Genomic DNA, 12963 nt, shown 5'->3' on the forward strand with positions numbered 1-12963 from the left:
ACACAGACGGAAGAATACTCTTCTCCCCGCTGCCCCCACTGCTGAAATCTGCATTGCTGTATAAAACATCTGGTTTGAAAACTAGCTCCTTGCAGTGCCACTGCTGCTGCACTGACCTTCCCGAGTCATTAGGGATAGATGAGGCTGGGTGTAGCTGATGCCAGCAGCCTCCAACCATTAGAGCGTGTACTGACTCTGTCCTGCTGTTGGGAGCTGATGTGCACTTACTGAAGAAAGAGCTGCTCGTGGTTAACACCACCCTCGCTTCATGTCTGCCTTTGGGGTTTCCGATACCTACCTACATTTCCTCCTTGCCTTGTGTAGAACTGCGAGCTCATGGCTGAGGTTTTGTGAGAATGGATGGCATGTGTATCAGCGGCGGGGAAGCGGGCATTTCAGATGGCCTTCCACGCATCAGCGGGCAGCGTTTCACCAGGTCACTTCTCCAACACTGCCGTAGTCGCTGCCTGGGAAAGAAGCAAAGTCAAAACTGTGGTTAAGGTTACAAGACTGTCAAGTCTCGTGTTTCGTATTGAAGCACTTGACTGCTGCCTTCATGCGGGGAAATGCTTGGGAGGAGTGTACGGCATGAGCTTACTTGGTTCAGATTGCCAGCTGTAGGATGGCTGGCTTCGGATTTTGAAACTGGACTGTGAATCAGGAGGAAGCTGGGCTTTATTTCATGCAGTTTTGTAACTAGGATAGCTACCCCATTCATTGGGAGAGAGGAAGGCGGGCATTCAGGTATCGCCACTGACACTGAAAAAATCCTGACTTGGGCACAATTTCCTCCTTCTGATGGTGGAAGAGAGTGCACTGCTTGGAGACCCTCGGGCTGCGGGGCTGGGTGCGGTGCCCCCCATAACTGGCACGTCTAAAGCAGGTACCCAGCATTGGTAGGAGGTTTCTACGGGATTGTGTTTATGCGCAGAAGTGGAAAGAGGAAATAGAGCCAGCAAAATGGATCTTTAAGTACACGGATGATCCGGCTAGAGTCATTTATGTTTAGAAAAACTCCTGGATTTAAGAGGTGCTGATGGAGGACAGAAGTAGGACAAACAAATTCAAACAAATTGGTGAAACCCTGGTGCACCACTTCACCTTGGCCTTCCTGCCAGCAATGAAAGGCACCTTTCTCTTCACAGATTTTCAACAGGAGTCTGTCTCTTGAAGGGGAGAAACAACTGCTTTGGAGCAGCTTTACCAAAAAGAAGGTCTGAGGCTGTGCTGCTCTGATGGCAGCCAAGCAAAAGGCCTTGTTTCTTCTGTTTATATCTGCGCTGGCCTTCGTACAGACACCAGGGCAGCCATGGCTCAAAGGGCTGAGCTGGAAACAGGCGCAGCTCCATGCCAGGCTCACGTTCAGTTGCTGCCCAACAGAAGAAACACAGGGGCAGGAGTTAAAACTGCAGGAATGAATTAATTAAATTAATCCTGCTGGGAAGCGTGGGCCGAGCATGTTGAGGTTCCCAGCCCACGCCAGCCCTGGGGCTCGGGAGCTGGCAGCAGGTATCAGTCAGAGGCTTCCACGAGAAGAGGTCACACAGCGGCTTGCTGTCACATTTGCCTGGACAGTGGGTCCTCCTCACTGTGAAGACAGGGAGTGGGGGAGAGATTTGTTGTGGCAATGTAACTGGACAGCTCAGCTGAAACCAATTCAGAGGTCTATAGTTCTCTGTTACTTCCTTCTCAAAAGCAGAACAAATCGCCTTCAAACAGCAACAAAATCCTCTTCTTTGCAGTTTAACTAATCTGCTCTGCTTAAAACTGAGCTGTATGCAAAGAAGAAAATGTGTTTCTAAATGTTAGTTCCTTTCTTATTATTTTCCCTCTCCCTGCCTGCGTGTACAGGCTTGCTGGAGATAAAGTAGGACCACAACCTCTGACGGTGGGACGAAGACCTGTTTAAGAGTGGACAAGCGTAGCGTACAGCCTACTGAACGCTCTGTGTTTGTAGACCCAGTAACCACACGCACCGGAGGAAATCTCCTTTCCATCAGGTTTGCCGTTGCGTTGTGCCTAGCAAGACCACGAAGGAGATCCTGCGATTCAGCACAACTGTACCGAGGTCTCAGCAGAAACGCTGTTAACTCCCCAGATATTTAAACCACAGCTAGGTTGATTGAGACTTGAGAAATCTTTATTGTCCTATCAGGCTCATCTTCGCAGCGACACAGGTTTAACAATTTGCTTACAGCGATGCAGCTTCATTGTCGCCCCTCGGGGGATGCGCTGTCTGGAGCCGATGCCTCTGTTCAGCCGAGGCGGGAGCAGCCACGCACAAGGTGCCGGCAGAAATAAGCAAAGCGTGTGCCGCTACTCACTAAATTCCTACTCCTATTACATTTGACCTCCCTGAATAATTACAGGCTGCTAGATTCAGCACCAAATGTGATGACAGAATTACACAAATCTACTTTTCTTCCTCCAAGAAGACATGGGAAATTACCTTGGGAAATGCATTAAAGTTTTGGATGGTGAGTTTTACGGGAATTTGTCACAGCATTTTGCAGGCACGTGGCTGAAAATGATGATCTGCCTAAAGAAGCTAGCAGGCTCTGAGTCGGCCCACAAAACAAGCCGCTGTCAGTACCTGCGAAGGGCTGGTCACCTGCCTGGAGATGTGAGCTGTAAATAGCAGCAGCGGATTTAATCGGGGAATCCCTGAGTCTCCTGAAGAGGGAGGGTCCTGTTCAAAGAGCTTCCTTCCTGAATGCATCAGGGCCCTGAGATCTGCAGGTAAAATAGAGTGAGGTGAACACTCTTTACCTGTAAGCATCCAGATAATTTTAAGGATCGACTGATTTGTTTTCGCAGAGCACCCCGCCATAGGTCCTACTTGCTCAAGAAAGTAGGTCTAGGAGAGAAAAAAAAGGTAAAATCTTTTCTCCCTCACTTCTTACAGAAACAGAAGAGTGACGGGGAGGTGTTACCTCCGAATGTAGCAGCCCAGGGAATTTTCTGTCATCGTGACACGCATAATGTTTTGTTAACGTCTCCTCTTTTCTTACATGAAAGAGGCCAGTTAAGCTCAGAAAGCACTGACCCTTACCCCGCTCACGAGCACAAAACTTGTAAAGTTCTGTTTTCTGAAATGGGGAGCTGGTGTGGCGTTGTTGCAACCACGCTTTTAGTAAGAGAGAACCTTACGCTGAATCGACAATTCAGTTGACAATGGAGCCTCCCACGGGATTCTGATGGGAGGTAGCATTAATTAAATTTTAAAAATAAAAACCTGACATCCCTAACTCTGCGGTTAGATCATTTTTCTGAGGAAAGGCTGTGCAGAACACATAGTCTATTTTACTGTCCATATGATATTGTACAGTGTTGTTCTTGCACTTCAGAATCACCTTTTCCTAGCAATCTGTGATTCCTATATTTAAGTGCTAAGGTGTCTAATCCTTATATTTTGAAAGACTGAAGTGCTGAGAGGCAGCTATGGTGCAAATTTTGTTATGGCCAGTTTTATCCGAAGGAGCAGGGTTCAGAGCATGTAGAAAGCTTCCTCTCCTGAAGACAGGAGAAGCATGTAAATACAGCAGGGCAAGGTACCTCCGAGTTCGCTGGATTACTTCACTTAGCCTTCAAGATCTGCTTACAGATACTGCAGAACAGCATATGTTAGTCTTGACATGAACGAACAGACCTCCTCCATCTCCCTAACAGTGATCCCTTCCTTACCAACTGACTGTACCCTCACCGGCAAACGCAGAAGCCTGACTTCTACACCAGCAGCGCGCTGAGAGTCAGCTACTGCAGCACTTGGCATCTTTTTTTGTGTTATTATTGTTTTTGATTTCTAAAGCTGTAGAGAAGGAATGTCATATTTAGAAACTTTGCTGGATTATTTTTTGGCAGACTGAAAATAAGCCAAGGAACCTATGCTTTGCTTAATGCCTGCATCAGAAGAGGCTTCTCAGAGTATTTAAGAAGCTTTCAAGTATATAACATTGCTAGTTAGCGTAATAGCACTCTCTGGACAAACTCAGTTATCAATTGCTGCCTTTCCGTAAATGGGGGATCAAAAGAATTTCACAATCTTTTCACCTTAGCTGAGGAAATTTCCAAATGTGGTATCAGCTGGAAAAAAGAGGACTTGCAGCGTCACAGTTGTTTTCTTTCCCCTCTGAGGAATGAAGAACGTCCCTTTCCAGTTCCTTTTAGCTGGATGCTGCTCCTTTATCTGTGAATTTAGAGCGCGCATTAGAGCCCGCCGGACTGTCAGCTTTGGTAATGGCAGAAGAAAGAACAAAGTGTGAAAAAGAAAACAAACGCTCCTGCAGGTTACTGTGAAAGAAAGAGGAAAATATACTTGTAGCCTGTGAAATGCAAGAGGCCAGGCAAAATAGGCTCAGTAATCCTTGCAGGCGCTATTATCCGTAAGACGCACCTTACGCTTTCTGAAGAGTAGTAGTTATGCTCATACATGAGGTCGTAGCCATAATTGTTGTCTCCTGCTTTATAGCAATAATTCCAACAGCTGTGGCAAAGTGTTCTCCTGCTGATTCCATTTTCCAGGTAAGTACGTATGTACCAGTGACTCATCTCGCAAACAGTGAATTCACTTTTGAATAAGGCTTTAATATCAGGCATATGTTCATATTCTATAAGATTCTGAAGAGACAGCCTTGGACACCACCAGTTCAAAGTCTCCTGTGGAAAGGATTAGCCAAAGACTGGAAACTGCCCAATCCAAATGGAGGAAACTTGTTTTCCAGAGCTTGTGATTCCTCAGGGCAGCTTTGCTTTCAGCTTCCCAGCATCCAGCGTCTGGGAAAGCTTCGTGCGTCTTGCACAGCCACTTGTCTAGCCGGAAGCAGAGCAAGGGGAAACGAGCCGTGTGCTGTCCCCTCTTCCGTGCTAAAGCAGTATTTGCTCCATCTGTTCTGCAGGTCCAGAGTTTTGAAATAAAAAACGACGGATGGTTGGTGAGATTTCTTTGAGGATGTATGACATCTATTTTTAACAGTGATCGGTAAATCATGAAACAGTGATCTTCTAGGAGGAACAGGAACTGAACAGACAGGAATTATCTGCAGCTTGCCACAGTGTCAGAGTGCCAGAGCATGAGGAACTACTCTGCTGCACATCCAATGTATCACTTAGACACAAAGCCACATGTGTGCTTTAAAAGTTTGCCTTTGCTTGCCATTTCTGAGTGCAATTACTGCACGTGAAAAGGCAATGAAACCTTTGCCGCATCAGAATGTAGCTGAACAGCTGGGTCCCCCTGCAGCAGCAACGATCAAATCTCTGGAGTGCTTTATTTCGTTACCGAGTCTGTGCTAGAGTCAAGCCATAGCAAGGATGCGTTTTACTTTCCATGCAATCAGAAATAAAACCGTGCTAGATACGACTTGTAGAGCACCACAGGACTCGCCAGTGAAAACTGGGCGCTTCTGGGGTGCAGCGCAGGCTCTCTTTGGCTTTTAGTCCCCAGTGAGAGCTGAAGACAGGAAACCAATATAAATGTTGCAATTCTGCTTCAGGGTATGCGCGAGCGCTCGTCTCTCTCATACGAAATGCCGCATGCCAAAAATTGTGTATAACGGAGGCAGAGGAATTTTGAACAGCAATTTCCTTCCTCTGAAATAAAAGGGGGGGGGGGGGGGGGAAGTACATCCCTGTAAGGATGAAAACATCTTAGTGGCCACCTTGTCATCTCTGCAGGATTTCTTACTGAATATTTTTCTTCCTAGCAGAGGACTGCTGAAATTGTCCGATACTATTTTTCATGGTCTCCTCAGCAGTGACTACAGCTTTTTTCTGTTGCGAGATCCACAGGGAGAATACGTGCCTGTCTCGTGCAGTAAGTTGCCTGGGAAAAAAAACAAAACCAACAATGGATGAGTGTTTATGAACTGCTGTGCGTTTCCAAGCCATAGCCCTGAGGACAAGGAGAAGTGAGCCATCGCACCTGCACTCCCTCACGCTGGCCAGGGGAACAACACACCCAACTCTGGTCTGCACAAGCCAGGAGAGACGGGGTTTTTTCAGTCTCTTGAAAAGCATTGTAAGATAGAAGTGCAAACGTTCATCCTGCTTTGCTTGCCTCATTACCAGGCACCAGGCTGATGCCATCACCGTACCTCCCTGCCCATTTACACCGTTTCAAGTACCAGAGTATCGAGATCAGGGTGCTGAATCTCATCTGTAGTCGCCTCTTCATTCCTCGGACGGAATGTGTTTAGTTTCTTATTTTGCTCTTCTTTCATCACCTCTTCCACGCTTTCAGCCTGTGGTGTCTGAGCAGGTGAAAGCAGTGTTTCTTTGGAAACTTCTGCAACTTGTGTTATCCCAAAGCTGGAAGGAGAAGGGATGGGAATGAGGATTGCTCCAACTTAATGCAGTTGAACACAACATGCTGAAGCCCCCTTATAATTTGAAGCATGTCACATTAGTAAATCTCTCTGCCATTCCTTCTTCCCTCTGCCTTTTCTTAATATAATGTGTATTCTCTACTGGGTTCTCGTAAGAGCTGACAGTGCTGTGTTGTATATACATAATACTGACAAAAGTATCGGTGGGCAGCACCAGGCTTATGCCGTCACCATACCTCCCTGCCCATTTATGTGGTTTCAAGTACCACAGTATCGAGGTCAGGGTGCTGAATCTCACCTGTAGTCGCCTCTTCATTCCTTGGATGGAATGTGTTTAGTTTCTTATTTTGCTCTTCTTTTCCCCGTCAAAGTAGACTTCAAAATTTCAGCTGTATTTTTGTATTATTTTAGACTCCCACAATAATTTTTTCCTCACCAGGGAAACACTTTTCCCACAGGTGAAACCTTTCTTTCACGAAACAACCCATAAAGTATCGCAACACCTTCATGTGTTTCTGCTTCACTGTGTGACAGGGATTCTCCGCAATGTCTTAAAGCCCCCGACCCCGACTGCTAGTGATGTAACCTGCCAGAATTCCCATTATCGGGCAGGTGTGCCTCTCTCCTCAACTACTGCTGGTACTGTGCATTACCAGGTCACTTGGCCGAACAAATTTGATCTAGTCGGGCATCAACGTGGGACACCTTTTCTATCGGGTTAGCCAGAACACGAGACAGAACTTGCCACGCTGTGTGACGGCATGTTGCCTAGCACCTAGCTCGCACGGTGCCCTGCCTAGCGTGCCTACGGGATGGTGAACTCCGTGCCTTACGGGGATGAGAGCGGTAGATTGCTCGGAGGAGCAACCTGGTACCAACCATGACCACCACCTGGGAAAAAGCCCTGCGACCTTCATGGAGCCAAGATGTAAACAGTTTGACTTTGCAGAACTAAGGGCGAAGCATTTTACTCTGCTCGATGCGCTGAATGCCCAGGCTCCGCTAAGTATCCCTCTCGGCCTGCCCCTGCACGCTGTAGAAAGGGACTGAACACAGTAATTACCTAATTGCCCAGCTCTGTGTCATTAGCTCACGGGGTAATTACAGCAACTATTGTTAATGACTAGTATTCCTTGCTAGCTGAAAAACAGGTCCTAGGCAACTCTTTTACTTACACTGAGGAATTTCTGAATCTCTGCATTCCAGAGATTCTGCACTGATTTAACAGGCTTTGATGCACACATCCTTGTGGAACAGGCTGCTGACGGTAGCATCACCCGTCAGGTGCCAGGCCTTGCCATATGTGTGTGTGCATGAGCGTAAATCAGCTCTTCCTACGAAACGACAATGTACACAGCTAGCCTGATGGCAACAACTTCTGAGAAAAAAGTACAGCAAGCCTGTTCATGTTCTTAGAGTCTATCCAGCTAAAACCAATTTATTTATGTAAAAAGACATGGAGTACTTTTCTCATATATCTATTACCTTAGATATTTCCTTGAGAGGTTCCCTGAAAGTAATTGTGGAAGTATTTTTAGAACAGTAGCTTTGGACAAGCAACACAGTCTTAGATGAAGTCTGGGAGAAAGGTTTGAGGACAGGGAGTCTGCAGACTCTCCCGTTTCCTTTTTCAGCGGTGGGAAAGCCACCGCCTGCCTTCGCCTGGGGTTCTGGCCCTTCCCAGAAGCTACGTCACGCTGGGAGGCACTGAAGGATCTGATGTTTACACAGGTAAGCAGACCTCTTACAGCTGACGGACGCTTCATAGATGCATCTTTGGGCTGCAGATCTTAACCTGGTAAACAATAAATGTGTAAGGACAAGCCACATAGCAAGTTTCCCTTGAGGCCCATGGGGCATCTGTTAAGACCCACGATGAGGACCCATCAATTCGTGTAATTTTTTTGGAACAAGTACTGTAGTTAATTAAGATACGGGAGATGGTGAGTGTTCCCAGAGAGAGCAGTTCAGTTTCTCTCAGCTCTAGGATTACCACTTCTTACCACTTCTTGCTTTTTTCCCTAGCTCTTCTTCCCCCCCCCCCATCATTTGCCTTTTTTCTCTCTGTACGAACATGGGAAGGGAGCTGCGGGGCCTGCAGCTGTTCAGCTGACGCTTCCTCAGCTTGCAGAGAAAACTCACCATCAGGTATTTTACCAATTTATTCCCACAATGAACTAGATCTCCAGAACAGAACAGAATCGTAGAAATGGATTCACCAAGGGGAAGTCATGCTTGACCAATCTGATAGCTTTCTGCGATGGCATGACTGGCTGGCTAGATGCAGGGAGAGCTGTGGATGTTGTCTACCTCGACTTCAGCAAGGCTTTTGACACTGTCTCCCGTAAAAACCTCATACGGAAGCTCAGGAAGCGTGGGCTGGATCAGTGGACAGTGAGGTGGACTGAAAACTGGCTGAATGGCAGAGCTCAGAGGGTTGTCATCAGCGGCGCACAGTCCAGTTGGAGGCCTGTAGCTAGTGGTGTTCCCCAGGGGTCAGTACTGGGCCCGGTCATATTCAGCTTATTGATCAATGACCTGGATGAAGAGTTAAGAGTGTCCCCTCAGCAAGTTTGCTGATGACACAGAACTGGGAGGAGTGGTAGATACGCCAGAAGGCTGTGCTGCCATTCAGCGTGACCTGGACAGGCTGGAGAGTTGGGCAGAGAGGAACCTGATGAGGTTCAACAAGGGCAAGTGCAGGGTTCTGCACCTGGGGAGGAACAACGCCAGGCATCAGTACAGGCTTGGGGCGGACCTGCTGGAGAGCAGCTCTGTAGAGAAGGACCTGGGTGTGCTGGTGGATGATAAGGTGACTATGAGTGACCATGCATGCCCTGGTTGCCATGAAGGCCAATGGTCTCCTAGGGTGCAAGGAGTGTGGCCAGCAGGTCGAGGGAGGTTCTCCTCTCCCTCTGCTCTGCCCTGGTGAGGCCCCATCTGCAGTGCTGTGTCCAGTTCTGGGCTCCCCAGTTCAAGAAAGATGAGGAGCTACTGGAGAGACTCCAGCGGAGGGCTGCGAGGATGATGAGGGGACTGGAACATCTCTCCTACGAGGAGAGGCTGAGGGAGCTGGGCTTGTTCAGCCTGGAGAAGAGAAGGCCGAGAGGGGACCTAATAAATGCCTCTAAATATCTGCAGGGTGGGTGTCAGGAGGATGGGGCCAGACTCTTTCCAGTGGTGCCCAGCGACAGGACAAGGGGCAACGGGCACAAACTGAAGCAGAGGAAGTTCCAGCTGAACACGAGGAAGAACTTCCTCCCTCTGAGGGTGATGGAGCCCTGGCCCAGGCTGCCCAGGGAGGTTGTGGAGTCTCCTTCTCTGGAGATATTCCAGACCCACCTGGCCGCGGTGCTATGCAGCCTGCTCTGGGTGACCCTGCTTGGGCAGGGGGTTGGGCTGGGTGACCCACTGAGCCTCCCCCCCGCTACCAAGGAATTCCCTTGGCTCTTCCCTTCCTCTCCGGCCCGAAAGGGTCGAGCCGAGCTCCAGCCCGTCCCGGCTCGGCTCGGCCCTTCCGGGCAGCGCAGTCCTGCCCGGGCCCTGCCGCCAGGCCCAAAGCGCCTCAGCCGGCGGCGGAAGCCGGAAGCGCGGCGGCGGAAGTCGCGCTCAGCTGGCGGGAAGGGAGGGGGAGTGTGAGGGGGGGGTGTCGCAGGTGAAGCTGGGAAGCGCGGAGCCATCTTGGTGCCCGCGCCGGGCAGGGAACCGCCACCGCCTCCTCGTCCGGGCCCCGCTTGACCATGGGCACCTAGAGCCGAGGGACAACCCCCCCCCCCCCTCTCTTCCCTCCCCGCTCCCCCCCTCCCTCCGGTTCCCGCACCGGGAGTGAGCAAAGCACAACCTCAGGGAGACCCGGCCCTGCGCGCCGGCACCGGCGTTACCCCGGGGGGAGGAACCCGGCCCCTTCCTTCCCCCCTTCCCCGGGCGGCCCTCGGACCCTCCGCGGGGCCGGCGGGCACTGTCCCGCCCGCAGGCCGCTCTCCCGCCCCAGCCAACCACCCCCTCAAGGACGATTTTGTGGACATAAGCATTTTTTTTTTTAACTTTTTAAACAACTCGTGTGGTTTTTGTGGGTTTTTTTTTGTTTTTGTTTTATTTTTTTTTCTTTTTTCCCCTGGGATTTTTACGAGCTTTCCCTCAGTTGATTCCCCGCTCCCCGCTGGCCCTGTTTTCCCCGGCGGGATCGGGTCGCAATCAAGATTTTCAGCGTTGCCGGAGCCCCTCGAGTCCATCCACCTGCTGAAAGCGAGCAGCGCCGTCCCCTTCTTTCTTCTTTTTCCTCCCCCTCCACGCGTCGCTCGTCGGATGTGATGGAACTCATGTTCGCCGAGTGGGAGGACGGGGAGAGGTTTTCGTTTGAAGACTCCGATCGCTTCGAGGAAGACTCCCTTTGTTCCTTCATCTCCGAGGCCGAGAGCCTTTGCCAGAACTGGAGAGGATGGAGGAAGCAATCGGCCGGACCCAACTCTCCCACTGTCAAAATGAAAGGTGAGGTCGCCCGGTGCCGGTGAGGTGCCCTTGGGGCTCGTGGAAGGCGTGGGGCAGGGATGGGTGGGTGGGTGAAGAGACCTGCAGGAGGAACGTCGAAGCTGCAAAGAGGAGTCACTGCTGGGAGAATTTCTGACCGAGCGTCGAAACTGAGAATTGACTGGGGCTGCCGGGACGGAGCTGCCTTGCGGGTGGGTTTTCGCCCGTGTGCACTCTGTAGCGTTGCGGTGCTGCTCTCCTGGGCAGGTTTTGCGGGCTCGCCGTTGGAAATCGGAAACGGGTTTTCGATCACCAAGCTGCGGAGGTGGCTGCGAGTGGCTGGAGGTGGGTTCCTGCTTGCGCCGACTGAAACACGCCGAGGTCTGGCAGAGGTTTTTGCAGAGCGGCTCCTGGCCAGGCGTGTGAGCCGTGGCTGGCCAGAGCAGTCTGCTGTCCTGGTCGGTTTCCTTACGTTTCTCTTTTTTCTAGTAAATTAGCAAACTTTCTTTTGCAGTCGTAGAGCGAGAGGGCCTTAAGACTGTCACAGAAAAGTCAGCAAACTACAGTGTGTCTGCTTCAAGAGTTGTTATATTTCCTTTCTTTTGGTAGTAATTTCTTTTTAATAGCAGACAGGAAAATAGACAACCTTAGCAATTAAAAATTATTTAAAATTATCATATGGCTGCTCACTCTTTGCTTGATTTTTCTTATTTTAAAGTGAAACATAATTTCTCTTTCATCCTGGTGCATCTTGACCCTAGAATTCAGGTGGTGTCTACACCAAGCAGAGCCAGACATACAGTTAATAGAAATTACACAAGCCCTTTCTGATCTTCCTTTTCTCTCCTTTCTTCTCTTTCAATCCAGTGTCAGTACTTGTCCTGTTATTGCTGACTTTCATGACCATCACCTGCCTCATTAATATCTCCCTACCTGGAACTGCAGAACATCATTCTCTTATGAATGTTGGCCTTACATGAGCAGAGAATGCAATTTATATTGAACTGTGCCGAAATCTGATGGTGTTGTGCTATGGACAGGTGCTCACCTGTCACTGACTGGGACCAGAAAGTACGCGTTGCGTTAACCATAGGCTTCCCAGAGCAGCCTACGTTTTAAATTTTTAATAAATTTGAGAACTGTCTAGTCCCAGATGTGTAACCGCCTGCGTCTCGTGAAAAGCCGGGATTAGAGATGAGGGTAGGATGGAAACTTTAAAAAATACAACAGCCCAAAACAAGTGAGAGAGAGAGAGAAATGCTGAATACGTACCCAGGTTGGATAGCTCTCTTGGATCCTGCTGCTGGGACGTGTTGGTTTTAGTATGGAACGTTCTACTGGTGTGAAGAAGGGGAACAGTGCTGGCATCGCGTTTTGTAAAGCTGTGGGTCCTGAGATGTGGAAATAACCGCTGGGCGCAGGGCAAAGCGGATAAACCTCATCTTTTGCTTGAAGTCTTGTTGTATGTGTTGTCTTGCTGGAAAGGAGCCCAAGTTCTGAAAACATACTGCTGTGGGAAGCGAGACATCTCCAGTTTGGCAGAGGTGTGTGAAACTGGTTTGTACAGATCTGCGGGTCAGGCTGATGTTTGAAAAGGTGATCGTTTTTGTTCGGCTTTGAGATGCCTTCAGCCAACTGTCCTCCACTGGTTCAGTGTATGATGAGGTGTCTTTCTGGGGCTTGGCCTAGTTCCTTTAGCTCTCTTGACCGAATTAAAGGCAAGCAGCGATTGCTCTCTCTACTGTCATCTACTTGTTGCTTTAAAATGAAAAATCACTTCAGTTGATTGTGCGCATTTGTAATCTCTTTCCTGACATTAGAAACACATTAGCTAGTGTTATTGTTGAGATAATTGTAATTACTTACACCATACTGAGGTGTTGCCGTTCCAGGTTCTGCAGACCTGCGTTGGCAAGGGTTGTATTGTTTGTACTTGCTTTGTATTTTTTAGGTTTTATCTGTAGGGAGACTTAATTTCTTTGTACAAAAGTTTTAACAGGAGAGACATTCTGAGAGGATACTGTTGCCTGCTTAAAAGGCATTTGCTGGCAATTCCCAGGCTCTGGTCAGAGTTATTTCGAGAAGTGTGTGAACATGGATTTGCTGCCTGAGTAATTATTTATCCACTCTGTGAGGTCACGTATGATATTACCAACATTGAACACTTGCAGGT

At 49.0% G+C, this 12963-nt stretch overlaps 1 protein-coding gene across 2 annotated transcripts in view; it reads left to right on the forward strand.

Annotated features, from left to right (window-relative positions):
* Positions 1 to 10085: 10085 nt before the first annotated feature.
* ZSWIM8 (zinc finger SWIM-type containing 8) overlaps positions 10086 to 12963 on the forward strand; it is a 60575-nt gene continuing 57697 nt past the window's right edge. For both annotated transcript variants that reach the window (XM_075422874.1, XM_075422875.1), the window contains exon 1: positions 10086 to 10811. In XM_075422874.1, the coding sequence (XP_075278989.1) occupies positions 10634 to 10811 (178 nt within the window). In that variant the 5' untranslated portion in view covers positions 10086 to 10633. The remainder of the gene's footprint in view (positions 10812 to 12963) is intronic.

The sequence above is a fragment of the Opisthocomus hoazin genome, chromosome 6 (genome assembly GCF_030867145.1).
Source record: "Opisthocomus hoazin isolate bOpiHoa1 chromosome 6, bOpiHoa1.hap1, whole genome shotgun sequence".
Taxonomy (NCBI): Eukaryota; Metazoa; Chordata; class Aves; order Opisthocomiformes; family Opisthocomidae; genus Opisthocomus; species Opisthocomus hoazin.